This window comes from Girardinichthys multiradiatus, chromosome 14 (genome assembly GCF_021462225.1).
Source record: "Girardinichthys multiradiatus isolate DD_20200921_A chromosome 14, DD_fGirMul_XY1, whole genome shotgun sequence".
In the NCBI taxonomy this organism is placed as follows: domain Eukaryota; kingdom Metazoa; phylum Chordata; class Actinopteri; order Cyprinodontiformes; family Goodeidae; genus Girardinichthys; species Girardinichthys multiradiatus.
The window spans coordinates 13,260,789-13,288,741 of NC_061807.1; the positions used below are offsets into that span (position 1 = coordinate 13,260,789).

The following is a 27,953-nucleotide window of genomic DNA, read 5'->3' on the forward strand; positions in this document are numbered from 1 at the left end:
AATTAAATGAAGAACATGTTAAATGTAAGAAGTGTTTTATTTACCTGAAGTTGGAACCAGATTATTTCTATAAATCATATTTTATTCTTGAAGGTAGAACCTTTAAACTGAAGGAGGTTCTTACTTTTCTCCATGATTGTATCTGAAGAGGATCTTGTTTCCTTCTCTCTGTTGTTTCCTGCTGATGTTTTAAATCAGTTCTAAAGTTTTCTGGACTCAATCAGACACATTGATCTGTTCTGTTATTTTGTCTTAAAGCTGGATGAACTGATGCACTTTGTTACTGAGCATAAAGCACTTTATCTGCTTCAGTTAGTCTGTTTCTAATGTTCACGTGTCATTAATAAATCCATATTTATACAGACATGTTGTCTGGACCTTTATTCACTGTTGAAATGTTTGACTGTGTTTCCAGAACTGATAGAAACTCTGATAATACGAGCATTTTACTAAACTAATGATTTACAATGTTTCCTGTCAGGTTGTTTTTAATTACCAGAAGTTACTGAGTTTAGATCAACAATATTAAGAATTATTTTGTTTTTATGTCTTGAAGTTTGTCAGTAAAAATACTAAATGATAATTTTCTCTACATCATGATTACTAAACATTCTCTTTGTAAAAGTTTTCTTTGCTTTGAAACATGAAAACATAAATCAGTTTGAGATTCTTCAACCAATCAGCATATTTCCTTCAACTTGTATCTCTAACAGCGATGGACTGACAACCTGTCCAGGGTGAACCCGCCTCCCGCCCATAGACTGCTGGAGATCGACCCACTATGGATGAAGCTGTATAGAAGGTGACTGATTGTATCTCTAACATTTGATGAGCTGATTGTGTTTTAGGGTCATGAAGGTTTAGCAGCTCCATCATTAATGTATTTAGTTGGATTGATGATCATCATATGGTTCTTTGGGTTATAAAGGTTCTGATCTCTGCTCTGAACATTGTACTGATCCAGATTCAAACCTGCAGTAACCACAGATCTCCATCAGAACCACCAGAGAACCTGAAGGTACTGAATTCAAGAGTTTCCATCTGAAGGAGCTGAGGTTGAAGATCAGACTGAGATGTTCTGAGTTCAGATGTTCAATGTTGTCTCCTAGAGATGTTGGAGCTGATGTGTTGCTGACTCTTCTCCTCTGTCTCCCCTCACAGGGAGAAGATGATCTGCAGGATCCTGCTGCTCATCATCCTCAACTCATGTCTCTGTGGTCAGTTTCCATCTTCTCTTTGTTCAGTCTAAATCCATCAATAATCAGTGAAAAGTCTGTCAGTGAAGGTAACACTTCAATCCTCCAGCTGCATTTGATCAAGCAGTTTTACTTGAAGAGAATCAAGCAGAGCTCTGACAGCACAGAGACCATCATGTGACAGAAACCTCTAGAGATGTAGTTTAAAGACTCCCATGTTCCAGTTCTCAGTGTGTCTGCTCCTCTCTTTCCCTCTCTGTCTCCTCAGCAGCAACATTTGTAGTGAATGTGACACAGAGCTGCTATCAGGCAGAGGAGAACCACAACATCACTCTGGAGTGGACCTTCACCACCAGACCTCATGGATCCTGGAGACAACTGTTTATCCTCTGTGAACTTATAGCTCCTCCCAGAGAACTGGTTCTGTATCAGGTCCATGATGGTGTTGAGGTTCCAGAGTCTCAGGATGAACAGTTTTCAGGACGAGTCCAGAGTGACAAAGACGTCCTCAGAGAAGGACGAATCAGACTCCATGTGTCCAGACTGAGGACTGAAGACTCTGGTCTGTATCTGTGTTATGTGAAAACTGATGAAGGTTCTGGTTCTGGAAGATGTCGACTCAACGTCTCTGGTGAGAAGAAATAATATAAAAATGTTTAAATTGTAGCGTTAAAATGAGAACTTTCATCTAAACATCAGTGTCTCACAGTTACTGAGGTGGCAATGGGTCGATGGAAAGAGTCATTTTCTTAAGACAAGAAAGTTGTGGGTTCAGTTCCAGCTTCCTTTCTGCCACATGTCAATATGCCCCTTGGCAAGGCACTTACCAACCTGTAACTGTGTGTGTGTGACTGGGTGAATGGGGTTCTAACAGTCTTCTCTTCCAGAACTATAAAAGTTCTGAAACTCTGAGTTCTTTTAAATCAAGATTAAACCCATTTGTTTAGAGTTGCCTTTGACTATTCTAATTAAATTGTTAACTGAAGCACCATTAATTTTAGTCTGTAGTCCAACTTTTCTTTACTTTCTTTCCAACCCTGATTCCAATGAAGTTGGAACGTGTAAAACATCAAAAACAACAGAATACATTGATTTATAAATCCTGTTCAACTTAGAAGAAAATTAATTCACTAAAAAGACAATTTATTTAATCTTCAAACTGATAAACATAGTTTTTTTTTCATAACTCAATTTGAATTTGATGCTAGCAACACATAGTAGAAAAGCTGGGACAGGGTCATGTTCACCACTGTGTTTCATCACCTTTCCTTTTAACACCCAATAAGGGTTCAGGAACTGAGGACTAATTGTTGAAGCTTTGGAGCTGGAAGTCTTTCCCATTCTTGCTGGATGAACAACTTGTTGCTCAACAGTCCAGGGTCTCTGTTGTCCTATTTAGTGCTTCATAATGCTCCACAGATTCAATGGGAGAGAGGTCTGGACTGCAGGCGGGCCAGTCTAGAACCAGAACTCTTTTACTATGAAGCCTTGCTGTTGTAACACGTGCAGAATGTGTCTTGGCTTTGTCTTGGTGAAATAAGCAGGACGTCCCTGAAGAAGACGTTGCTTGGATGGCAGCAGATGTTGCTCCTAAACCTGCACCTTTCAGCATTAATGTTGCCTTCACAGATGTACCAGTTACCCATGATGCAATGGGCACTAACACACCTCCATACCATCACAGATGCTGGCTTTGAACTTTGCACTGATAACAATCCAGATTGTCCTTTTCCTCATTGGCCAGGAGGACATGATGTCCATGATTTCCATGAACAATCTGAGATGTGGACTCGTCAGACCACAGCACACTTTTATACTTTGGGTTGGTCCATCTCAGATGAGCTCAGGCCCAGAGAAGCTGGCAGCATTTCTGGGTGATGTTGATACATGGCTTCATCTCTGCATGGTAGAGTTTTAACTTGCACTTGTTGATGTAGCAGCGAGCTGTTACCTGATAATGGTTCGGTTTTTAATGCAGTGCCTCCTGAGGGGTCAAAGGTCATGGTCATTCAGTGTTGGTTTTCAGCCTTGCTGCTTAAATTCAGATTTCTCCAGATTCTCTGAATCTTCTGATGATATTATGGACTGTAGATGATGCAATCCCTATATTTCCTGCAGTTGTACATTGAGAAACGTTCTTAAACTGTTGGACTATTTGCTCATGTAGTTGTTCATTAAATGGTGACCTTTGACCCATCCTTGCTTGTGAACGACTGACCATTTCAGGGATGCTCGTTTAATACCCAATCATGACCCTCACCTGTTTCCAATAACCTGTTCACCTGTTTAATGATCCAACAGGTGTTTTCTGAGCAATCCTCAACTTTTCCAGTCTTTTGCTGCCCCTGTTCCAGCTTTTTTTGGATTGTGTTGCAAACATCTAATTCAAAATGAGTGAATATTTGCAAAAATACAAAGTTTATCAGTTTGAACATTAAATATCTTGTCTTTGTTGTGGATTCAATGCTTATAGATTGACCAGGATTCACAAATCATTGTACTCTGTTTTTATTTATTTTAACGTCTCAACTTCATTGGAGTTGCATGATGTCACTGCAATGAACGTTTTTCTGTGTTTTCTATGTTTTCATCATCTGAAACACTTTGAATTGTCTTCTTACTCAAATGTTCTTTAGCTACAAATAAACACGCCTTGGTTTGAACTGCTTTGAGGGATTAATATGTCTAGAAAACGATTTATAAATTCAGTCCATTCATAGTTTAGGTGACCTGTCTCCTGATTTCTCTCCCAGCAGCAGCTGATCAGATCCAAACTCAGAGACCAACTTTGACTCCAGAACCAAAGAGACGAGGATGGATCTTCCTCTTCATCCCACTGGGACTGACAGCAGTTCTGATGGTTCTTCTGATGTTGATCATTTGGTTCAGAAAAAAAACAGAAACAAAACAAACCAGTTGACAAACATCAGATTTATTTCAAGTTGTTCTCGTGTGTAAAATGTCATATTTCAATGAATAAATGAATTGTAGTTTTCTAAAAAGGTTTCTGGACTCAACCAGAACCAGTATTCTGCAGTAACTCTGTGTGACCAGATGGTGGCGCTCTAAGATCATTGACCAGTCTGCTGATCTGTGCGACTGTAACCAACCTTTGACCTCCATCTTGGATCTCAGACCAGCTGCTGCTTCAGTTCTGAGCTGAAACACTTTCAGGGATCATTAACATATCAGATGATCTTTTAGCTCCAGATAAACTGGTTCAGATCAACTGGTTAAACTGGTGCTTTGATCAGGAAGTTCTGATGAAACCAGCACCACTGAGCTCTGATCATCTTAGAGCTTCTCTGATGTTCTGCTCAAAGCTCAGAGCTCCACAGTTTGACTCCAGCTGGACTTTTCCAGCTTTTTCCAGGAAACATCTTTGCTCTGGTTGATGAATTATTATGGGATGTCCAGAGAAACTAAAGACTGAGGATTTCCTCCAGCAGTGATCAGAAATACAACAGTGATGTGATCTGATTTATTATTTTCACACAAAGTGTTATAATTATGTTTGAAACAAAACATCTAAAGACTAGAAAGAGTTTATTGTTATAAAGATCAATATTTCACTATTTTCAGGTGAAATCAGAGGATTCATTTAAAGTGAAACATGAAATATTACCACATAAAGCTGTTTTAGTTTGTTAAGGTAGATCTTGAACATCAGATCGTTGTTTCGTTGTTTCTTTGTAGAAAATGTAAATGTTGAGGTTTCATCAGAGAACTGTTGCTTCTTCAGGATTGTCCAAAATTATTTCTTTAAAGTTAACAGGTTTCCTCTCAAAGCTTCTCATGAGTTATATTTCTGATAATTAATGTATTTTTCTAGTTTTGTATATTTTATTTGCAGAATCTGAAGTATTTATTAAAACTTGTTTCTTTATCTAACAGCTGTCTCCAGCTTGATCTTTCTGGATGAAGCTCTCACTGCTCTCACTCAGTTTACTTTAATACACTTTAATGTCTAATTATGACTCAATCTGCTGTTTATTTGGCCTTTTGGATCCATGAGAGCAGGAAGGAGGAGCTGTTGGTCTCATAAAGACTCACATAATATCCTGAACCTCAGCTGATAAATTCTGACCAGCTCAGCATCCTGAAGGGATCAGATCAGGTGTTTCTGTCTGCTGTGAAGATCTAATGGTCCTGAGGGCCACAGACGGCTCCCAGACCAGCAGGGTCTGAACCTCAGTGTTCTTAAACTCAGGTGTTGAATGTTGAAGCCAGTAAAAAACAAATGTTTCTAGCAGAGATCACTCTTGGTTTTAATGGAGGTTAGATGTCTTTCTCAGGTTAATCAGGTCAGTGATTGGGTTGGAGGAGCCGAACTGAGAAGGAGGCTTTTAAAAAAGGAGACAAAGTTCTGAATTTAAAACAAAGTAATTAAAAAAACAAAACTAAAAAGTAAAGTCAGCTATTCTAACTTCCTCTGGCTTTTCTTTTTTTTTTTACATTTATGCACCGAATGACTCACTGTGTTAAAGTCTGCCCTCTATGGGCTAGAGATGGTACTGCTGATTAGAAACACCCTGTTTTCCCTACATTCACGGTTAATCTGCTCTTCACATCTGCAGACTGTCTGAAAGCTGCTTTTAATCAACACATAATAATTTATAGAGATTAAAAACAGTTCAGAAAACTACAGAAAACTTCAGACTGCTTTAAGAGAAACACAGAGAGGGAAATAATGAAATGACAAGACCTGAGTGAAGCTGCCCCCTTCACCTTCTTCAAGAATCTTTGTTTGTGGCGCTTTAATTTTAAAGATATCAAAAGTTTCTAAAGGTCACCAAAGGTCAACCAGCCCTGTCACTGACAGTCACTACATTGAAATAATTATTTTTATTTCACCAGATAAATAGTCAGAACTTCACCAGGTTTTTAGCAGAGATCTCTCCATAGGTCGTCACTTGGAGCTGCAATGTTGCTATTTTTAATGGCTGCTTCTTTTGAAGCACAGAGGACTACAAATACAGCTTTGTTGTCCACCACTGATTTCTTTGGCCTCTGTTTAGAAAAATAGACAAATGAAATTAGCAATTTTCTTTAAAATGTTTTTGTCATGAAATAGTAATGCAATCAATCAGCTATAACTGTAATAAAGTGTCCTTAAGTGGACATAAACTTACTTTGATTCACTGGTGGTGAGTTAAAGTCTTGATGACTGCTTATGATCATGAAATCTAGCTTGAAAATACAGATTAGATAGCTAACACATGTTTATAACTTCTTTTTGAAGCAGAAGTGTCGTACCAGTTCATCCTAAACAAGATGTAGTTCTACATGTATTTCATTCATGGTAAAATGTATTTAATCAAATTCATAGTTCAACACCTAAACATTCTGAACTAAGCAACTTCACTCAGGTCATTAACCTGTGATGGGATTCGTCAGCTTCTCCCTGAAGCAGGAAGTAGTTAATAATACGTTTTTCTTCTCTGACCTTCATCACTGAACACCTGAAATGGTAAGTTTTAGTTTGTGTTTGCAGCTTTAGTGAGAAAGTAAAGTTTAGTTATAAAGCGTCTTTCACAGACACAAAGTCACAAAGAATTATACAAGGAAATCATATAAAGATCTACATAAAAGCAACATAAAATCATGACATAAAAGCCTGGCAGAACAAAACAGTTTTTAAAAATAAAACTGAGACTTCAGGCATCTTTTTCGTCTCTTTCTGCCAACTTCCATCATCCTCCATTTTGTTCTGGTTGGTTCTAAACGCCGTATTTACCAAGACGACAAACTGGAAACCAGTCTGCAGATAAACTGGGTATGAACATTTCTTTACATTATGAAATAATTAACTTTATTTTATTTAGTTTGAACAGGACCTCATTGAAGCATGCTGAACTGGACCACCTCCTCTCTCTTTCCCTTCAGAACCACATCAGAACCTCTTAAATGGAGAACAAGCAGCAGTGGATTTTTTCATGGAGATCAACAAAGATCATTAGATGTTACCTGGACCATTAAAGCAGACAGAGCTGAGAGGAAGTGACTGCAGATCTCTGATAAACATGAACAGAAGAACCAAAGATCATGTTGGAGATCCTCAATCAGATGAAGCTGCTGGAGGAAAGTTTCCATGAAGCTGCAGGAGGAAACACATCAGATGAAGTCTGCTCAGATGGAGACAGTCTGAAGGTCTTTGCAGAACATCTGGACTCCTTTCAGACCTGATCTTTTAATTCACCCAGAGGTGGACCAGTGGAGGAATAACAGCTGCCTGTTGAAGCCAGAAGCTGAAGAGAGTCTTGGAGTCTGTTCACTGAGATCTTTCAAGCTCTGATTGGTTCCTCTGATGAAACACAACATCTCACCTACTGAAGCTCCTGGAGGATGTTAGTTCTGAAGGAACTAATCACCTTGTTAAGTGAACAGGATGGAGGAAAACTAGACAGGGATGTGGTGATCAGTGAATCAGGATGAAGATGATCTTGTGTGGATGTGGGAACAGTTTGATGAAGCTTCTGTTGTTCTGCAGAACCTGAACTAAAGGAGGAAAGATGTCTGTAGAGGAGAGGTTCAGTTTTTAGATGCTGCAGACATCAGAACCAGAAGTCCCTGTCAGTCAGTGTCTGGTTCTGGATGCTGCAGCTTAGATCTAGAAGGGCTAGATGTTGTAGCAGCAGACTGTCACAATCACTTGATATAGTTTCCATTTCTGTTTCCATTTACAGAACCACTACTGAAACCATCTGGATCTTCCTTTAGTTTTAAACTCCCAAATAAAAGCCTCTCATTTTAAACTGGGTTCATCAGAACATTTAACCTCCAGATTCTGCAGACTTATCTTTGGTCCTCTCAGCTTCTCTTAAAGTCAAACAGTTCTGTGGGTCGGACAGAGCTGTTAATCAGACCTAAAATTTTTATTCTGGACATCAAATACTGTACAATATCTACTGCGTGTTAGTATTGGCCGACACATTGAAGCTCTGATGAATCCTGACCTTCTGTTGTTGCAGCAGCTCTGGTCCGGTACATCTGGGATCAAAACATCTGGGACCAGAACATCTCACCAAGATGAAGAACCAGGATTCTAGAAAGCTGAATTACAGCCGTCCTGTTTACATTGTTGATCAGTGATGTTCATGTTGCTGAAGGTCTGAATTTAAACTAACTTGTTAAATTTATAAAGGTAAAAACAGAGCTTCTGTTTTTGATGAAGTCAGACTGTTTAAATAGTAACATCTCTGTATAAAGTGTGATGTTCTTGTCTTCCTGTTAACTTTTTGAACTTTCATTAAAATATCAGCATCTAATAACTGGCTTGTCTGTTTATATTAAAGTTGACAAAATGATCTGATGTTAAAATAGATTTTATTGTCTTTGAATCAATTCAGGTCTGAACATCAGTTCCTTCATCAAAAAAGACAAAAAATCCAAGAAGGTCATTTTATTTACAATATGTTCTTCTGAATAAATATATGAATAATTTTACAACTATGTACATCAGTAATAAAACATTAATATTCCTAATTTAACTCTGCTCAGTGTTTGATTCAGTGAAGTGTGTAAAACAGATGTCTTGGAGGTTTTCCAGCTTGATTAAAATGATTTCTAATAAAGTCGTGTTCCTAACAGGAGAGTTTGTGAGTCTGTGAACATCTGGATGTTCAGGGAGTTCAGATCCTCACTAAGATGAAGCTGCTGGATGAAGTTTTAATGAAGCAACAGGATGAAACACAGGAGCTGATGGGAGTTTAGGAGGAAATCTTCACAGAAACAACAAACTTTAAAACGACTTTAATTAAATATGAAACATCTGATTAGACACTAGAGTTATTTACAATGAAATCACAGCAGATTATTAATGATAAAGTCAACAGTAGTAAATACAGTGTATCACAAAAGTGAGTACACCCCTCACATTCCAGCAGATATTTAAGTATGTTTTCATGGGACAACATTGACAAAATGATACGTTGACACAAGGAATATTAGTCTGTGTGCAGCTTATATAACAGTGTAAATTTATTCTTCTCTCAAAATAACTCAAGATACAGCCATGAATGTCTGAACCACCAGCAACAAAAGTGAGTACACCCCTTAGTGAAAGTTCCTGAAGTGTCAATATTTTGTGTGGCCACCATTATTTACCAGAACTGCCTTAACTCTCCTGGGCATGGAGTTTACCAGAGCTTCACAGGTTGCCACTGGAATGCTTTTCCACTCCTCCATGACGACATCACGGACCTGGCGGATATTCGAGACTTGGCGCTCCTCCACCTTACGCTTGAGGATCCCGCAAAGATGTTCTTTTGGGTTTAGGTCTGGAGAGATGCTTGGCCAGTCCATCACCTTTACCCTCAGCCTCTTCAATAAATCAGTGGTCGTCTTAGAGGTGTGTTTGGGGTCATTATCATGCTGGAACACTGCAATGCGACCCAGTTTCCAGAGGGAGGGGATCATGCTCTGCTTCAGTATTTCACCGTACATATTGGGGTTCATGTGTCCCTGAATGAAATGTAACTCCCCAACACCTGCTGAACGCATGCAGTCCCAGACCATGGCGTTCCCACCACCATGCTTGACTGTAGGCATCACACACTTATCTTTGTACTCCTCACCTGATTCCCGCCACACATGCTTGAGACCATCTGAACCAGACAAATTAATCTTGGTCTCATCAGACCATAGGACATGGTTCCAGTAATCCATGTCCTTTGTTGACATGTCTTCAGCAAACTGTTTGTGGGCTTTCTTGTGGACAGACTTCAGAAGAGGCTTTCTTCTGGGATGACGGCCATGCAGACCAATTTAATGACAAGCTGACCCTCCACCTCTTCATCTCTGCAGCAATGCTGACAGCATTCCTGCGCCTATCTTTCAGACAGCATTAGGATGTGACGCTGAGCACGTGCATTCAGCTGCTTTGGACGACCAACGCGAGGTCTGTTCTGAGTGGACCTTTCTTTTAAACGCTGGATGATCTTGGCCACGGTGCTGCAGCTCAGTTTCAGGGTGTTGACAATCCTCTTGTAACCTTGGCCATCTTCATGTAGCGCAACAATTTGTCTTTTAAGATCCTCAGAGTTCTTTGCCATGAGGTGCCATGTTGGAACTTTCAGTGACCAGTATGAGAGGGCGAGAGCTGTACTACAAATTAAACACACCTGCTCCCTATGCACACCTGAGACCTAGTAACACTAACGAGTCACATGACATTTTGGAGGGAAAATGACAAGAGTGCTCAGTTTGGACGTAGTCTCTTAGGGGTGTACTCACTTTTGTTGCCGGTGGTTCAGACATTAGTGGCTGTATCTTGAGTTATTTTGAGAGAAGAATAAATTTACACTGTTATATAAGCTGCACACAGACTAATATTCATTGTGTCAACGTGTCATTTTGTCAATGTTGTCCCATGAAAACATACTTAAATATCTGCTGGAATATGAGGGGTGTACTCACTTTTGTGATACACCGTATACAAGGTAATATGCATTTAAAATAATATCTTCTTGTATTGAAAACAGATTTTAAAGTTTTTCAGTTCTTTAAAACAGAACTTCAAGAATTTTCTTTGAAAATCCTTTCAGAGTTCATATTGTTTCTTTGAGACACAGAACGTCTCTGTAGACGAATGAAGCTTGATTTCTCTTACAAATAAATATTAAAACTGAGAATATAATAATGAATAAAACCAAAACTGCTGCTGATGTAATCCAGATGATCATTATCCATTTCTCTGGTTCTGGAGTCAAAGTTGGTCTCTGAAGTTGAAGCTGATCAGCAACTCCTGGAAAATTGAAAATATTTATTAATATTTGATCTTGTTCAAATCCTAGATAAAGGTTTTTAACCTTATAGTAATATTATTTTTCATCTATACAGTTCTCAGCAGTCCAGTCAAACCAGAACACATTTATATTATTTCTTCTCACCAGAAACGTTGAGACAACATTTTCCAGAGTTGAAGCCTTCATCAGTTTTCACGTCACACAGATACAGACCAGAGTCTTCAGTCCTCAGTCTGGACACATGGAGTCTGATTCGTCCTTCTCTGAGGACGTCTTTGTCACTCTGGACTCGTCCTGAAAACTGTTCATCCTGAGACTCCGGAACCTCAACACCATCATGGACCTGATACAGAACCAGTCCTCTGGGAGGAGCTATAACTTCACAGAGGATAAAAAGTTGTCTCCAGGATCCATGAGGTCTGGTGGTGAAGGTCCACTCCAGAGTGATGTTGTGGTTCTCCTCTGCCTGATAGCAGCTCTGTGTCACATTCACTACAAATGTTGCTGCTGAGGAGACAGAGAGGGAAAGAGAGGAGCAGACACACTGAGAACTGGAACATGGGAGTCTTTAAACTACATCTCTAGAGGTTTCTGTCACATGATGGTCTCTGTGCTGTCAGAGCTCTGCTTGATTCTCTTCAAGTAAAACTGCTTGATCAAATGCAGCTGGAGGATTGAAGTGTTACCTTCACTGACAGACTTTTCACTGATTATTGATGGATTTAGACTGAACAAAGAGAAGATGGAAACTGACCACAGAGACATGAGTTGAGGATGATGAGTAGCAGGATCCTGCAGATCATCTTCTTCCTGTGAGAGGAGACAGAGGAGAAGAGTCAGCAACACATCAGCTCCAACATCTCTAGGAGACAACAAGGAACATCTACAGTCTGACTTTTAGTTTCATCAGATAGAAACTCCTGAACTTTATATCTTCAGTTTCTGTGAAACTGATTAAAATCTCCGTTTAAACCTGTGATGATAAAATATGTAAAAAATAAAAATTATTCTAATTATTCTGATCAGAAAAGGGTTGAAGAACCTTCAAAAAGATCACCACTGCCACCTTGTGGCCATAAATAAATACAGCAGCAGGTTTCAAACATTTAAATCTGACTCCAAGTTCAACTTAATCTGATGTCAGAGCAGAAAGTTTTTAACTTCTTTATTTTTATGGAGGTTAAATCTTTCTGTCAGGATTTATGAGATGAGAACATCATCATTATTCAAAATATTAACCACTGCAGGAGTTTTATTCTTTCACTGTTACTGAAGACTTTATTAACTAATTACAGCCAAACATTCCCATAATGCACTGTGTTGTGAAAATAAAACTGCACAAAGTTCATTAATTAAGAACATTAATTTCAGATTTAACTCTTCATTTGAATTAATCAGAAAAAAGTTAAATATTTCTCAGCTTATTAAAGTTTTTTCTTTATATAAAATAAAATACTATTAAACACATGAGTTGTATCTATTATTTTAGGTTGAACATGGAGTTTCTGAGTTGACATTGAGGATCAATGATAATTTAATTAAATCTGAATCTCTGTCATGATCAGAGGGAAAATAGTTCAGATCAATTCAAATATTCAGCAGGTACTACAGAAGTATTGTGTTCAGTACTTCTATTAACATTATTACAGCATAGATTAGGTCACTACATGTTAGAAACCTTAAAATGTTCATTTATTCTTCTTTACATACAAGAAACAGAACAATGTTTTCAAAAGTTTGATCAACTGCAGATAAAAACCAAGAGAGATATTAGTTAGTTTGAATAAAACTCAACAGAGATAATTGTTATGAAGTTCAGCTGTTCAGCCACTTCTCTGCACATACAGCAAACAGAGACAACATGGTTTAACAACTTTGTTAGGAAATAAAACCTGAATGAAATGGATCCAAATCATCATCATTGTTCAGCAAACAGCCTCAATAACAGAACATAAACCCTTTGCTGTTTAAAAGCTTCACTAAGAGCTTCAGTCTGTGTTAGATGGTGGTTTCTATGTGTCACTGAATGCCAGAAAACATCATGTCTGGTTGTTAAATGAGCTTCTATGTGTTTAACTTGGTGATAGATAGATAGATAGATAGATATATAGATAGATAGATAGATAGATAGATAGATAGATAGATAGATAGATAGATATATAGATATAGATAGATAGATATAGATAGATAGATATATAGATAGATATATAGATAGATAGAGATAGATAGATAGATAGATAGATATATAGATAGATAGATATAGATAGATAGATAGATATAGATAGATAGATATAGATAGATAGATATAGATAGATAGATAGATATAGATAGATAGATATATAGATAGATAGATATATAGATAGATAGATAGAGATAGATAGATAGATATAGATAGATAGATAGATATATATATATAGATAGATATATAGATAGATATATAGATAGATAGATAGATAGATATATAGATATATAGATAGATAGATAGATATATAGATAGATAATAGAGCTGTATAATCATATAAAAGATAATGAAAAGATTAGTTAATCATAGTTTATGACGTCATGTTTACTAGAATAAATCAATTTAAACCAACAAACACATTTTTTAATGTGTTAACTGGAAATGAAATGTTAACATTAAGTACATCTGCCTGGTTCACTTCAGTAGTTAAAACTTTATTTACCTACAAACTACCTCGTGGACAGAGGGGGCGGAGCAACAGGTCCCGCCCTTTAAACCAAACCAACCAATCACCTGCTTCCGTTCCTGCCCACATCGCTGTGGAGAAGTTTTCAACAGTCGGTTCCGGTCCATTACTCATAACGTACTTTTCATTGTTCTTCTTTCTCCTGGTAGCAAAGTTGTTGCTATGAATGATGGGAACATTTTTCTCCACAGTCCATCATCTCTGATCAAAAACATCCAGATACTGAAACTAACCAGGAAACCTCAGTAGAAATAAGTCTGATCATCTTCATCAGAAACCTTCATCCATCTGAGTCCGCTGATCAGTTTGAGGAAGAAAAGAAAACCAGTTGTAGAAGATCTAAAATCAGGATGTTCTCACTAATATACTGACCTAGAAGCTGCATTTAGAAACACAGAGAGGTAACATGTTTCTATCAGTGCTGTGATGACTTCCTGCTGTAGAAACCGATCTGTTAGTCTGCAGAGGTTCTACTGAGTTCTGGTTGGGTTCTAAAAGCTTCTCACAGATAAAAACTGACAGAGAATAAATAAATCAGACATACCCAGATAATCTGTGACTTCATCCATCTTCTCAGCCCAGAAGTCTTTGAATGAACCACGATGACAGGATCGCGGTTGTTGATTTTTAAATCTGAGGTTAGCCCCGCCCTCCTGTAGCTCCACCCTCCTGTAGCTCCTCCCTCCTGTAGCTGCTGTCCTATCAGCGAGGACTTCTTCATCCTGTTCAAATACAGGTGAGCTCTGATTGTTTATAGTGTGAACTTCAGCCTTTATAACAGTTTAACAAACGCCTGAAAGTCTGTTTTATTTTATTGTTTCTCAGGTTTTAATCTTCAACTGTTTAGGATGTGGAGGAACTCTATGAAAACCTTTAACAGCTTGATAATGATTGGTGTTGTTAACACACTGGAACCTGTTACAATGGTAAACATCTGAATTATAGTATTTATAGAGATGATTTTATTGAATCTAGAACAACAACCTGACCTTCTAGGTTCTAGAATACATTTTTAGAACCTGCACACAACATTATGGGTGACATACCAGAGTTCAAAAGAGGACAAATTGTTGGTGCACGTCTTGCTGGCGCATCTGTGACCAAGACAGCAAGTCTTTGTGATGTATCAAGAGCCACGGTATCCAGGGTAATGTCAGCATACCACCAAGAAGGACGAACCACATCCAACAGAATTAAATGTGCACCTCAACTCTCCTGTTTCCACCAGAACTGTCCGTCGGGAGCTCCACAGGGTCAATATACACGGCCAGGCTGCTATAGCCAAACCTATGGTCAGTCATGCCAATGCCAAACATCGGTTTCAATGGTGCAAGGAGCGCAAATCTTGGGCTGTGGACAATGTGAAACATGTATTGTTCTCTGATGAGTCCACCTTTACTGTTTTCCCCACATCTGGGAGAGTTACGGTGTGGAGAAGCCCCAAAGAAGCGTACCACCCAGACTGTTGCATGCCCAGAGTGAAGCATGGGGGTGGATCAGTGATGGTTTGGGCTGCTATATCATGGCATTCCCTTGGCCCAATACTTGTGCTAGATGGGCGCATCACTGCCAAGGACTACCGAACCATTTTTGAGGACCATGTGCATCCAATGGTTCAAACATTGTATCCTGAAGGCGGTGCCGTGTATCAGGATGACAATGCACCAATACACACAGCAAGACTGGTGAAAGATTGGTTTGATGAACATGAAAGTGAAGTTGAACATCTCCCATGGCCTGCACAGTCACCATATCTAAATATTATTGAGCCACTTTGGGGTGTTTTGGAGGAGCGAGTCAGGAAACGTTTTCCTCCACCAGTATCACGTAGTGACCTGGCTACTATCCTGCAAGAAGAATGGCTTAAAATCCCTCTGACCACTGTGCAGGACTTGTATATGTCATTCTCAAGATGAATTGGTGGATCAGTGATGGTTTGGGCTGCCATATCATGGCAGCCCAAACCATCACTGATCAGAACCAGAAACAATGATGCAAACTGGTTTTATAGCAGTTTTTGAGACAATCTGCTGAAGAACATGACAAAACATTCTTGGAGAGGGATTCTTCTCCTGGAGTGAGAATAATAGCCTGGTGGATAAACACGGGAATGTAGATTAACTCGGTTAATATATTGATCAAAACATGTGTAATATATATATATATATATATATATATATATATATATATATATATATATATATATATATGAAAATGAACTATATAGTTTTCTAGATCTTAGCTGCAGCATCCAGAACCAGACACTGACTGACAAGGACTCCTGGTTCTGATGTCTGCAGCATCTAAAAACTGAACCTCTCCTCTGCAAATGTCTTTCCTGCTTTAGTTCAGGTTCTGCAGAACAACCTGAGCTTCATCAAACTGTTCCCACATCCACACAAGATCATCTTCATCCTGATTCCTGGTTCTTCTTCAGTTAGTTCAGCTTTTGTTTTCATTATTGGTTAAATAAATATGTTTGTGTTTAACCCTTTTCTGTCCAGGCTGCCTGATCAGGTGGTGACAGAGATCCTTTATAACACAGTAATACTCTGTCCTACATAATATATCCAGCAATCCTTGGTGCTGAGATCCCAGAGAGAAGAACAATGGAGAGAAAACAGCAGCTCCTGATGTCTCAGAGATGTTTCTACAATGAGACGCTCTGAACTGAACATCGTTGCTCCTTTTCTCCCTCATTTAAAGCTCAGATTACAGTTTTTTAGAATTGCTCCGACACAAATCTTCAACCAGAGACCTTCTTAAACACAATCAGCACAAGCTCAAAACACCACATATTCTTTGATTAATGAGACATTTTAGAGAATTGATTCCCTACTTTATTATCAAACATTGTTTAAATAAAATAAATCCCTCAAATATTACAGAAAATACTTCTCTGTTAGAAAAACATGGAGGTCAGAACAATAAAGGTTCTGGTGATCTTCCTGCTCTGAGATCAGCAAACATTAATGTGGACAAATGAAAGGTTCTGCATCAAGTGAACTTCAGTAACTGTGGGAGAAGAAAACATCTCTATTCCAGGCTTCTCTGATGTCTGCAGTTTCTAATGAAACATAAAGTGATCAATACATCCCTCCACTCACTCAGGACACAGAGGTCTCACTCTGTCTGAATTTCTGTTCCAGTCAGCAGCTCTCACTGAACTTTCTTCATTTGGACCTGATGTTTCTAAGGATTTAGTGTTGGTTGGAGATCTGATGACTTTTCATCTAGATTCAGCAGAAAACAATAATCTCCTACAGCTTTGATGGTTTCTGTCTGTTGTTAATGGGAATCTCCTACTAACCAGTTTAACCTTTAACTGGGTTATTTGTCACATCATTAGACTCAAGTTTGACCAGTTCTGAGTCATTGTGTTTAATTTCTGACATCTGTGCTTTAATTATGTTCACCTTTGACCTTGTGTGGTTCAGATTATTGCTCAGAGGTGCATCACAGAGCAAAATCCACTGTTTTGGCTGAAAATGTGTTTAGAAATGTGTAAAACTGATGGATTCTGTAAAATGCATTTACCGAGGTGAAAGTATTCTGAAGTTTAAGAAGAAGATCATCTGGAAAAACAGGACTGGATTTTATTCTTCCTAACAGGTTACAAATTGTTCCAGCAGGCATTGTTATGCCATCAAAAATGTGTGGATGACATACATCTCTGTGGTGCTCTGCCTGTCTGTTCAGGTGTGTTTCACGCAGATATGAGGGGGAGAAGAAGAACTTCTAGCAGTGTTATCAACCAGGCTGGTTTATTCAGGACAGGAACAGACATGAAGGCTGAGAGCTTCCACCTCAATATCTTCAACCAGCCGTGTCAAGATTAGTCGTTGAGTGCTGATGTTTACTTTTAGGTTTGTCTCTGCTTCAACACCACTGAATCAAATGAGGTCAGTACCAGGATTTTAGAGACCTTGACTGCACACCGAGGTGTTACTTCAGCCATTTGATTCAGGTGTGCTGGACCTGGGACACATCTAAAAGTTGAGGGACACCGGCCCTGGAGGACTGAAGTTTGATACCTCCACATGAGAGGTTTCTGTCACATGATGGTCTCTGTGCTGTCAGAGCTTTTATTATTTGAAATAAATAATAAAATTCTCAAAATGAATCTGTATACTACAGAGCCCTCTATTTATGGCGTAAATCTGTTTCATCTGATTTTGAATTAAAAATGAAGTAGAATTGTTACCAGTGAATATTAATGCATTGAAATTGTGTACCTGAATTGCTTTTACCCTGAATTTACTGCTTCAAATTTTCAATAGCAATGTTTCACTATTTTCATATTCAGAATCAAAATTTCATGTTTAAAAAAATTCTAATAAAATAATTCTAATAGAAATTCTAACAAGCAGTCAAATTTAACCGGCAGAATTCAGTGTTGAAATATGCAGTCTGAAATTCAATTTGAAACAGCTGAGATCCCAGGGAAAAGCAATAGATTATAGATCAAGTTGAACCAATATCCAGCCTTTTCATCAGGGTTTCATGTAAAACTGTTTTCTATAAAGTGAACAGCTGGTAACTCATCTGTCCAGCTGTTTCTGTTAGTCAGCTATCATCTCCAGCAACGCTGACACAATTTCGGTTTGTTTTACATTAAGACCTAATAAACAGGCTGGATATTGGTTTGACTTGATCTAGAATCTCAGCTGTTTTCATGAATTTAAGACGTTGTATTTTGATGCTGAATTTTGCTGGTTGAATTTGACGTCTTGAAAATTTAGCAACTGAAATCTAAACTTTGTATTTTCACAAAGTTCATTTATTTAAAAAAAAATTTATTTTGATTTTGAATATGAAAATACTGAAAAATACAGGTGAACCAAACAGATATGATCAATATATTTACCAACTAAATAATTAGTTAAAACACAAAATGTATATCAGCCTTTAAGAAAAGGTATTACAAGTAATTACATAAGAGCTCACTGATCATTTATGTCTGGAACAAATAAGCATAAGTAAAGAAAAGTTTTTGTTGCCTCTTTACTTCTAAATACTTCTAAAGTAAACTTATAACAATAAAGACAAAGGCCCTGAGGAATGAGACAACTTCAGTTAGTGAGATTATAGCACCACCATGTGGCCAAAAGGAGACATTTCAGCTGAGAGACAGAGCTGAGAGCTCATCTGCTGCTCAGTGAATCTTTATTTTACTTCCTGTCTGGATCTTCATGAATTTGACTCATTTTGATGAACATTATTCCTCCTGAAGTCTGGTCTCCTCAGCTTCATTGATTCATTTTCTAACAGCTGGATAATAAAGTTTATTATCGAGGCTCCAGATGAACTCTGCTGCTTCTTGTCATCTTCTGTCTGATCAAAATACTTCAACTAAAAAGTTTCAACATCTGGATTCATGTAAACGGAGATTTATTACCATAAGATGAAGAACATTGCAGGAAAATGAATCATTTTAACAAACTGTTGACATCAACATTCAGACTCAGATGAACTGGTTTCATCAGAGCTTCCTGATCAAAGCACCAGTTTAACCAGCTGATCTGAACCAGTTAATCTGGAGCTAAATGTTAATCATGTGACTCTAATCAGACGCTGCAGCTCTATGAAGCTGAATGATGCTGATAAAATAAAGGTCATGAAAATAATGACTTTTATTTTACATTAAACATGTAATTAGAGTCCTGACAACATCTTTCTATTAAACTGGTTTATTTACAACATTTTAACACCATAAACACAGAAAATGAAGCAGCTGAAATGATTTGATCACAGTAAACATCTCTCAGCTGTTACAGCTTTACACACAATAACTGTATGGTTCTGGTCGGGTCCACAGAATCTTAAATAATGTCTGAGAAAAACAAAAATCTGTTGCTATTTATCAGATGTTTTTTAGAAAGGAAAAAAGTTCTGTTCAGTGGAATCTTACCATTTGTAGCAGAAACTCACCAGAGACGTTGAGTCAACATCTTCCAGAACCAGAACCTTCATCAGTTTTCACGTCACACAGATACAGACCAGAGTCTTCAGTCCTCAGTCTGGACACATGGAGTCTGATTCGTCCTTCTCTGAGGACGTCTTTGTCATTCTGGACTCGTCCTGAAAACTGTTGATCCTGAGACTCTGGTACCTTAACACCTTCATGGACCTGATACAGAACCAGTTCTCTGGGAGGAGCTATAAGTTCACAGAGGATAAACCGTTTTTTCTGCAACTCTTGGAGATTTGACAAAATTATGAAATAGTTATCACAACTTACTACTTTAAGTTCATCTTTTAAAAACTCACACATTTAAGTTCAAAATCTAAAACCTGCCTGATTTCTTTGAGTTAAAAAGTGGAAGCTAGTTTACATAAATAATGGGGCTGTAATGTTTTACAGTGAAAGGATGAGAGCTGCTGAGTTTGTTTCATGTTGAACTGAGAACAAGGAAGTAAGACCATCACTGTAAAAGTTACAGATGTTTACCTCATAGCGGTAGTGTACCTGTGAAAGAATATAATACTTTAGTGGATGTGGTCAATAGTAGGTAAAAGAGAACAAAAAGTCTGGCACCAAAACAACAACTTTCTGTCATGTTGGTGAAGTGTTGCTGTGTTACAGAGAGCAGCAGGACGTCCAGGTTCAAAAGACGGGAAACTAAACAAGTAAGTTTGCTGTAGTTTGGTGATCCGTCTGCTCGGATTTCATTTAATTCAATAAACAATATTTTTACTTTAGTAAATTCTGTTGTGAAACAGTTATGCAGACAGCAATTAAATGATTGTTAGTGTATCCATCTGTAGCACAGGTCAATATACCAAAGATAATAACATTTAATCTTCAATAAACAGTTCTCCAGTCTGTATTGTTTATGTAGTTGAACATTTTGTGTCCTGAGAAAGAAGAAGAAGAGCTTCATGAATCATCAGAAGTTCAGTAATATTTCTCTGATCATCTCTACAATCAATATAAAGAAGATGGATTTAATCCAGAGTCCTCTGTATGTGGAAGATGGTTGGAGTTGTAGTTGGGGTCAATGTGACCAAACTTTTTTACAACAAAGCTTCAACTTTATAAATTACACAGATAGTTTCTGATGTTTTATGAGTTTAACAGTAGATCTCAGGTGAACAGAGACATGAGTTGAGGATGATGAGCAGCAGGATCCTGCAGATCATCTTCTCCTTGTGAGAGGAGACAGAGGAGAAGAATCAGCAACACATCAGCTCCAACATCTCAGAGACAACAAGGAACATCTACAGTCTGACTTCATTCAGTCATTAGAACATCTGATCCTGTTTAATAATCTGAACAAAACACTTTCTGACTGAACATCATGAACTAAAATCACTGATTGTTTATCTCTGCTGAGCTGCAGGAACAAGTCTTTACCACAAGGTGGCAGCAGCTTCAACTGATCATAATAATCAGTGATTTTATTTTATTAAATAGTTTGTCCTGTGATGGTCTGGTCCAAGCCAGTTACTGATCAATGCATTTACTTAGAGAACAGGTCAAGTTTTTCAGAATGAATTAATCATTTTAAAATTAAAATAGTTCAACCCAGCAACAAAAGAAGAAGCGATTTAATTAAAAAATGCAGACTTTCAATATTAAAATTGTTTTGTTTTTCTTATCCCACCAAAACAACGTTTAATCTGTCTCCTTTATTTGGAGACAGTTTATGATGTTGTTGTTCTGGTGACGTTTCACCGCTAGAGGGCGCAGTAGCGCTACTTGCTACTGTCTCCATTTAATGCAGGTGAGATGGAGCTCAGGTGAGATGAGAAGGTAACCAGTTTTAGACCGTGGATCAATGTACAGTACTGTGCAAAAGTTTTAGGCGTTAAAAAAATGCTGTAAACAAAGAATGTTTTCAAATCTGGAAGTTTTAATAATTTATTTTCATCAATCAATAAAATGCAGTGAATGAACAAAAGAGAAATCTAAATCTAATCAATATTTGGTGTGACCACCCTTTGCCTCCAAAACAGCATCAACTCTTCTAGGAACTCTTGGTCAGTTTTTGAAGGAACTGGGCTGGTAGGTTGTTCCAAACATCTTGGAGAACCAACAACAGATCTTCTGTGGATGAAGGCTTTCTCACATCCTTCTGTCTCTTCATGTCATCCCAGACACACTCCATGATGTTGAGATCAGGGCTCTGTGGGGCCATACCATCACTTCCAGTCATTCTTGTTCTTCTTCACGCTGAAGATAGTTCCTAATGACTTTGACTGTATGTTTGGGTTCGCTCACTTAGCATTTTGGAAATAAAAATAAACAATCATTTATATTTCTGAAAGCTTTCTTTGTTTACAGCATTTTTTCACACCTGCCTAAAACGTTTGCACAGTACTGCATACGAACATGAACCATCATGAATCATCATATAAAGTTGTATGACGGCATATTAGATCTTTCTGGAGTTATCTGAGATGAAACCTGAACTAGAGGCAAGTATTTTATGGACACTGTGGAAATTAGAAGAATAAATAATAAACTGGTTTATTTTATGGAGATGGTTGATGGACACCTATGTTAGCAGGCATCACAACACCCTTCATCTCATCTTCAGTTCTGGTTAGCCTTCTACTGATGAAGTTTGGACCTCCACCTTTAATTTCAGGTCTGCTGTTAAACCCAGAAACCAGAGAGAGAACAGATCTGATCACTGAGCTCTCTGAACTGGTCCAAGGTGAATGATGTGAAGGTCTGTTGGTCTCCTTTAACACTGTTTCAGCTCTCACTGATGAAGATCATGATGATGAGGAGTCTACTTCATATTTCACATCATTTTAGGAAACATTTGAACACTTTTTGTTCAAATCTCCCTGATTAATAAATAAAACTTTATGTCTCTGGTGTGTTTTAGTAGATTTGACTGAATAAATCATTAGTTTAGTAAAATGCTCGTATTACCAGAGTTTCTATCAGTTCTGGAAACACAGTCAAACATTTCAACAGTGAATAAAGGTCCAGACAACATGTCTGTATAAATATGGATTTATTAATGACATGTGAACATTAGAAACAGACCAACTGAAGCAGATAAAGTGCTTTATGCTCAGTAACAAAGTGCATCAGTTCATCCAGCTTTAAGACAAAATAACAGAACAGATCAATGTGTCTGATTGAGTCCAAAAAACTTTAGAACTGATTTAAAACATCAGCAGGAAACAACAGAGAGAAGGAAACAAGATCCTCTTCAGATACAATCATGGAGAAAAGTAAGAACCTCCTTCAGTTTAAAGGTTCTACCTTCAAGAATAAAATATGATTTATAGAAATAATCTGGTTCCAACTTCAGGTAAATAAAACACTTCTTACATTTAACATGTTCTTCATTTAATTAAAACATTATTAGTAATACAAAATCAGCTTTTAAAAACACTTAAGCTTCTCTGAACGTTGAGAGAAATGACCTCTGACCCAGAGCTCCATCAGATCCTCTACATGCCTCAGTCAGCAGGTCACAGGTTAAAGTTCATGACAGAACAATGAGGAAAAGGCTGAACAAGTATGGATTGCTGGAAGAGTCACCAGAAGAAAGACTCTTCTCTCTAGAAAGTTCTGGCAGCAGAACTTAGGTTCTAACAGCTGCATCTGAATGAAGCTCCAGACTTCTAGTCTGAAACACCAAAGCAACTGTCAAGCACGGTAGTGGAGGACTAATGATCTGGGCTTGTTCTGCAGCACAGGACCTGGACACCTTGCAGGCACTGAGTTGGCCAAAACCTCCTCTGGACACCAAGATGTTCTAGAGTCCAATAAGAAGCAGTTTAACAGAACCATGAAGGTCTATTAGGACCTTCATGGTTCTGTTAAACTGCTGAAATAAAGTTTGACTCATTCTGATGTTTTCTAAAACAGTAACTGAAGAGACGTTTGACCATCAGAACTGCTGCTGCTGCTGCTGCTGTCAGTCCCAGTGAAACATAGAGACCGATTCTTCCTGGACCTCCTGGTTCTGGATCCACAGTCGGTCTCTGAGGTTGGGAGACATCAGCAGCTGCTGAAAGGACAAAACATGAAGAGGATTTATGCTCTCATCATCATCAGCTGATAGTTCTTCATCATCTTCTGTCAGAGAAACTGTTGTTCTGTCTCTATTGGACCTGGTTCTGGTTCAGTTGTAGCTTTGAATTTAGTGTGACCAGAAGAATAAAGAGTCATGAAACATCAGTTGACTGATATAAAACCACTAGAGCAACATCACACAGAGACACTTGGTTCTGAAACACATTAAACCTCAACAGCACCGGTTCTCCAGAACTTCTGGAATATGGAGGGTTTTTAATCAACCCATTGACTCTGTAGGGCTGCAGGCTGGAGCAGCTATTAGCACTGCTGCCTGGCAACAAGAAGGTCCTTGGTTTAAATCCCTTTCTGTGTGGTGTGTTCATGTTCTCCCTGAGCAGTTCTAGAGACTCCAGCTTCTCTTCATAGAAAACATGCAGGTTAGGTTAACTGGACTCTCTTAGTGGGTGGGTTCTGAGTGTCTCTGTGATGAACTGTTCAGGGTGAACCCCACATCTCCCTGTTTGACCTCTACAGGTCAGCACCAGCCCCACGACCCCATGACCCTGCAAGGATTCAATATTTACAGAGAACGGATCAGTATCTGGATGACATTAAGATGGGAAAAATACCATGAAGGTTCTGAAAACTTGTTGCCTTTTATCAGAATGGAATAAAGTTCTGTTCAGTTTAATCTTACCAGCATCAATATGTTTCAGGTTCAGTTGTTGCAGTAGAAACTCACCAGAAACGTTGAGTCGACATCTTCCAGAGTTGAAGCCTTCATCATTCATCACGTCACACAGATACAGACCAGAGTCTTCAGTTCTCAGTCTGGACACATGGAGTCTGATTCGTCCTTCTCTGAGGACGTCTTTGTCACTCTGGACTCGTCCTGAAAACTGTTCATCCTGAGACTCTGACACCTCAACACCTTCATGGACCTGATACAGAACCAGTCCTCTGGGAGGAGCTATAAGTTCACAGAAGATAAAAAGTTGTCTCCAGGATCCATGAGGTCTGGTGGTGAAGGTCCACTCCAGAGTGATGTTGTGGTTCTCCTCTGCCTGATAGCAGCTCTGTGTCACATTCACTACAAATGTTGCTGCTGAGGAGACTGAGAGGGAAAGAGAGGAGCAGACACACTGAGAACTGGAACATGGGAGTCTTTAAACTACATCTCTAGAGGTTTCTGTCACATGATGGTCTCTGTGCTGTCAGAGCTCTGCTTGATTCTCTTCAAGTAAAACTGCTTGATCAAATGCAGCTGGAGGATTGAAGTGTTACCTTCACTGACAGACTTTTCACTGATTATTGATGGATTTAGACTGAACAAAGAGAAGATGGAAACTGACCACAGAGACATGAGTTGAGGATGATGAGCAGCAGGATCCTGCAGATCATCTTCTCCCTGTGAGAGGAGACAGAGGAGAAGAGTCAGCAACACATCAGCTCCAACATCTCTAGGAGGCAACAAGGACAGGGATCATTGTTGTTATTAAAACTAAATGATCAGAAAACCATGAGAAGATGTTTCAGGATGTCTTCAAGGCTGCAAAGACTTCTCACCAATCTGCCTCCATTCATTTTCTAGAGCTGCTTATTTTCATTGGTTAAATCTGCTTCTTCATGGAGGTAACATCAGTCTGTCAGTTCATCAGGTGAAAACATCATCATTGTAGGAAATCTAGAAACCACTCAATGATTTGATGGATTTTCTTCTTTCCACTCTAAAATAATCCCACATGTTAAAATCAAAGAAACACTCACTGGATTTAATCTGAGAACAGATAATCTGCAGCAAACTGTTGCTGGAACACATCTGGTTAATCTGCAATGCTTGGATTTATTATTAATGAGAGATGATCTTTCTACTAGAAACCAAACATTTATGATGAGTTTCTTCAGTTTATCCTGCAGCTCAGATCAGATGTTCTAACTTCCTTAAATTGAGGTTACAGGAAAAGAAACAAAACTTGTGTTGCTGTCAGGATGTGGTTTACGGGGTGACTCCAGAATGCAGACAGGCAGGCAGAGATGTGGTGAGTAAGAGTTTTAATTTTCCAAAAGAAAAACTCAAAACAAGCAGGTGGTACCAATAGCAGGCGTGATACATGGACAGGCTTGGCATGAACCCAACAGAGTGGATGTTTCCACAAAGAGTAAACAGAACAGCACAGTATTTATGGGCAGGAGTCTGGACACAGAGAACTGATTGGCATTAAACAGGTGGACCAGATGAAGCTGATTGTTTAAGCAGAGACAGAGAATGAAAGCTAAACATGGCTGGAAAAAGTAGACGTCCAAAGAAACGATCTAACCAAGAGAAAGAACTGAAGCACCACCTGGAAAACATGGAGAAACTTGGAGAAACTTGAAGAACAGAATCAGAGAAAAACTCAAAACAAAAACTCAAACACCCTCAAATCATGACAGTTGCAGACATACGACTCCATTTCATTGTGGTTTGCAGACAGTTGTTCTGCTTTGTACACAGAAACATCACCTGCATCATCATAAAACCTCTTTGTAATTAATCCAACTCTTCCACTCTCACAGGATACAAAGCTTTTAAATACAAGAATATTTGAGGAAGAGAAACATTGAAGGTTAACCTTCAGTTTGTTATTGCTGATATATTGACCTGTGCTGAATTTGGAGACACTAAATTTACTAATTAAACTGCTGTCAGCATAACTGGTTCACAACAGAATTTACTCAAATAAATATATTTTTAATTATATTAACTTAAAGCAAACAGATCAGCAAAGTACAGCAACTTACTTGTTTAGTTTCTCGTCTTTTGAACCTGGACGTCCTGCTGCTCTGAGCTCAGTAACAGAAACACTTCAATCACTTGATAGAAAGGTGATGGTTCAATGCCAGACTTTGCTTTTTGTTCTCGTATGACTGGTTGATCACATCCATTAAATTATTACATGCTTTCTCAGGTACAGTACCGCTATGCGGTAAACATCTAACCCATCTTTCACTTCCTTACTCTCAGTTCAACATTAAACAAACTCAGCTGGTCTCATTCTTCCTTGTCTTAATAAAACAAATTTAATCTGATAGGATTTTCATACTTTCTGAGAGGCTGTCATGGCTGACATGCCGTTCCAGACAATTTTTTAATTTCTGCTCTTAAAATGTTCTAGTTTGTCCTTATAAATAAGTTTGCCTTTTTTATTTCTGTTCTAACTTTTTGGTCTCTCTTTTCTCTCAGCATGACCTGTTTTAAAACAAACTCACCAATCTGCCTCCATTCATTTTCTAGAGCTGCTTATTTTCATGGGTTAAATCTGCTTCTTCATGGAGGTAACATCAGTCATTTGCGTCTCTCTAAGGTTAAACTTTCACCTGAGAATCAGGAGTACATGACTCTACAAAAAAGTTTATGTAACTGAATACAGTTCACGTCAATTCGTTTAGGTCCATTTCATCTGTGAGAGAATCCTGCTGTCCTTCTGGATGATTGAACACATACCAGTCAGTGCACTCCAAGCTGCACTGCAGATGCTGGATGTCATCCTTGGACCAATGCTTCAGTTCTTGTTTGGATAGTCTCTGTTTTTAAAACAGTTCTGTAGGTTGGTTTCAGATGAACAACGTTGTGATCCGAAGGGAGGCAGCAAAGATGCTCTGTATGCACCTTTAATGAAGTGCTTTGTTGAAACAGGTTGGGCAGTTAACATACTGATAAAAATGAGTCAGAGAAAACCTCAGTTTATATCGATTAAAATCACCCAAAATAAAAACAGGAGCATCGAGGGACAGAAGCTGTAGTTTCTCAGTGGATTGGCTTATCAGGTGAGCTGCCTGTCACTCTGGACTCGTCCTGAAAACTGTTGATCCTGAGACTCTGACACCTCAACACCTTCATGGACCTGATACAGAACCAGTCCTCTGGGAGGAGCTATAACTTCACAGAGGATAAAAAGTTGTCTCCAGGATCCATGAGGTCTGGTGGTGAAGGTCCACTCCAGAGTGATGTTGTGGTTCTCCTCTGCCTGATAGCAGCTCTGTGTCACATTCACTACAAATGTTGCTGCTGAGGAGACAGAGAGGGAAAGAGAGGAGCAGACACACTGAGAACTGGAACATGGGAGTCTTTAAACTACATCTCTAGAGGTTTCTGTCACATGATGGTCTCTGTGCTGTCAGAGCTCTGCTTGATTCTCTTCAAGTAAAACTGCTTGATCAAATGCAGCTGGAGGATTGAAGTGTTACCTTCACTGACAGACTTTTCACTGATTATTGATGGATTTAGACTGAACAAAGAGAAGATGGAAACTGACCACAGAGACATGAGTTGAGG

At 38.5% G+C, this 27,953-nt stretch overlaps 3 protein-coding genes and 1 long non-coding RNA gene across 7 annotated transcripts in view; 2 read left to right on the forward strand and 2 right to left on the reverse strand.

Annotated features, from left to right (window-relative positions):
* Positions 1 to 27,953, forward strand: part of LOC124881044 — a 196,073-nt gene that overhangs the window by 116,119 nt on the left and 52,001 nt on the right. Inside the window, exons 5-6 of the mRNA XM_047386529.1 lie at positions 714 to 802; positions 1,162 to 1,217. Of these exons, the coding sequence (XP_047242485.1) occupies positions 714 to 802; positions 1,162 to 1,217 (145 nt within the window). The remainder of the gene's footprint in view (positions 1 to 713; positions 803 to 1,161; positions 1,218 to 27,953) is intronic.
* LOC124880875 lies at positions 8,934 to 11,770 on the reverse strand. The gene is made up of 3 exons (XM_047386283.1): positions 11,697 to 11,770; positions 11,087 to 11,449; positions 8,934 to 10,941 (listed from the first exon to the last, which is right to left on the reverse strand). Exons 1-3 carry the CDS (start codon positions 11,743 to 11,745, stop codon positions 10,745 to 10,747), a joined length of 609 nt encoding a protein of 202 aa, XP_047242239.1. The 5' UTR covers positions 11,746 to 11,770; the 3' UTR covers positions 8,934 to 10,744.
* On the forward strand, positions 13,471 to 17,720 carry LOC124880883. Its single transcript, XR_007041487.1, has 3 exons — positions 13,471 to 14,386; positions 14,476 to 14,576; positions 17,350 to 17,720. It is a non-coding gene; the product is annotated as an uncharacterized LOC124880883 (long non-coding RNA).
* Positions 22,778 to 27,396, reverse strand: LOC124880872. 4 transcript variants are annotated; one of them, XM_047386272.1, is made up of 4 exons: positions 26,420 to 27,396; positions 24,991 to 25,046; positions 24,336 to 24,740; positions 22,778 to 23,630 (listed from the first exon to the last, which is right to left on the reverse strand). In XM_047386272.1, the coding sequence occupies exons 2-4, from the start codon at positions 25,037 to 25,039 to the stop codon at positions 23,440 to 23,442; spliced, it is 645 nt and encodes a 214-aa protein (XP_047242228.1). In that variant the 5' UTR covers positions 25,040 to 25,046; positions 26,420 to 27,396; the 3' UTR covers positions 22,778 to 23,439. The 4 variants fall into 4 exon arrangements, with proteins under 4 accessions (XP_047242228.1, XP_047242227.1, XP_047242230.1 ...); XM_047386271.1 differs by having other exon boundaries at positions 24,336 to 24,743; positions 26,420 to 27,367; XM_047386274.1 differs by having other exon boundaries at positions 22,778 to 23,627; positions 24,381 to 24,743; positions 26,420 to 27,363.

Excerpts from the sequence above, each read along its gene's own strand:
- LOC124880872 (XM_047386271.1), bottom strand. The coding sequence starts at position 25,039 with ATGATCTGCAGGATCCTGCTGCTCATCATCCTCAACTCATGTCTCTGT. Across the intron at positions 24,744-24,990 it reads CCTCAACTCATGTCTCTGTG|CAGCAACATTTGTAGTGAAT; the intron begins GTCAGTTTCCAT and ends CAGTCTCCTCAG. Across the intron at positions 23,631-24,335 it reads CCTGAAACATATTGATGCTG|CAGCTGCTGATGTCTCCCAA; the intron begins GTAAGATTAAAC and ends TTGTCCTTTCAG.
- LOC124880875 (XM_047386283.1), bottom strand. The coding sequence starts at position 11,745 with ATGATCTGCAGGATCCTGCTACTCATCATCCTCAACTCATGTCTCTGT. Across the intron at positions 11,450-11,696 it reads CCTCAACTCATGTCTCTGTG|CAGCAACATTTGTAGTGAAT; the intron begins GTCAGTTTCCAT and ends CTGTCTCCTCAG. Across the intron at positions 10,942-11,086 it reads ATGTTGTCTCAACGTTTCTG|GAGTTGCTGATCAGCTTCAA; the intron begins GTGAGAAGAAAT and ends TCAATTTTCCAG.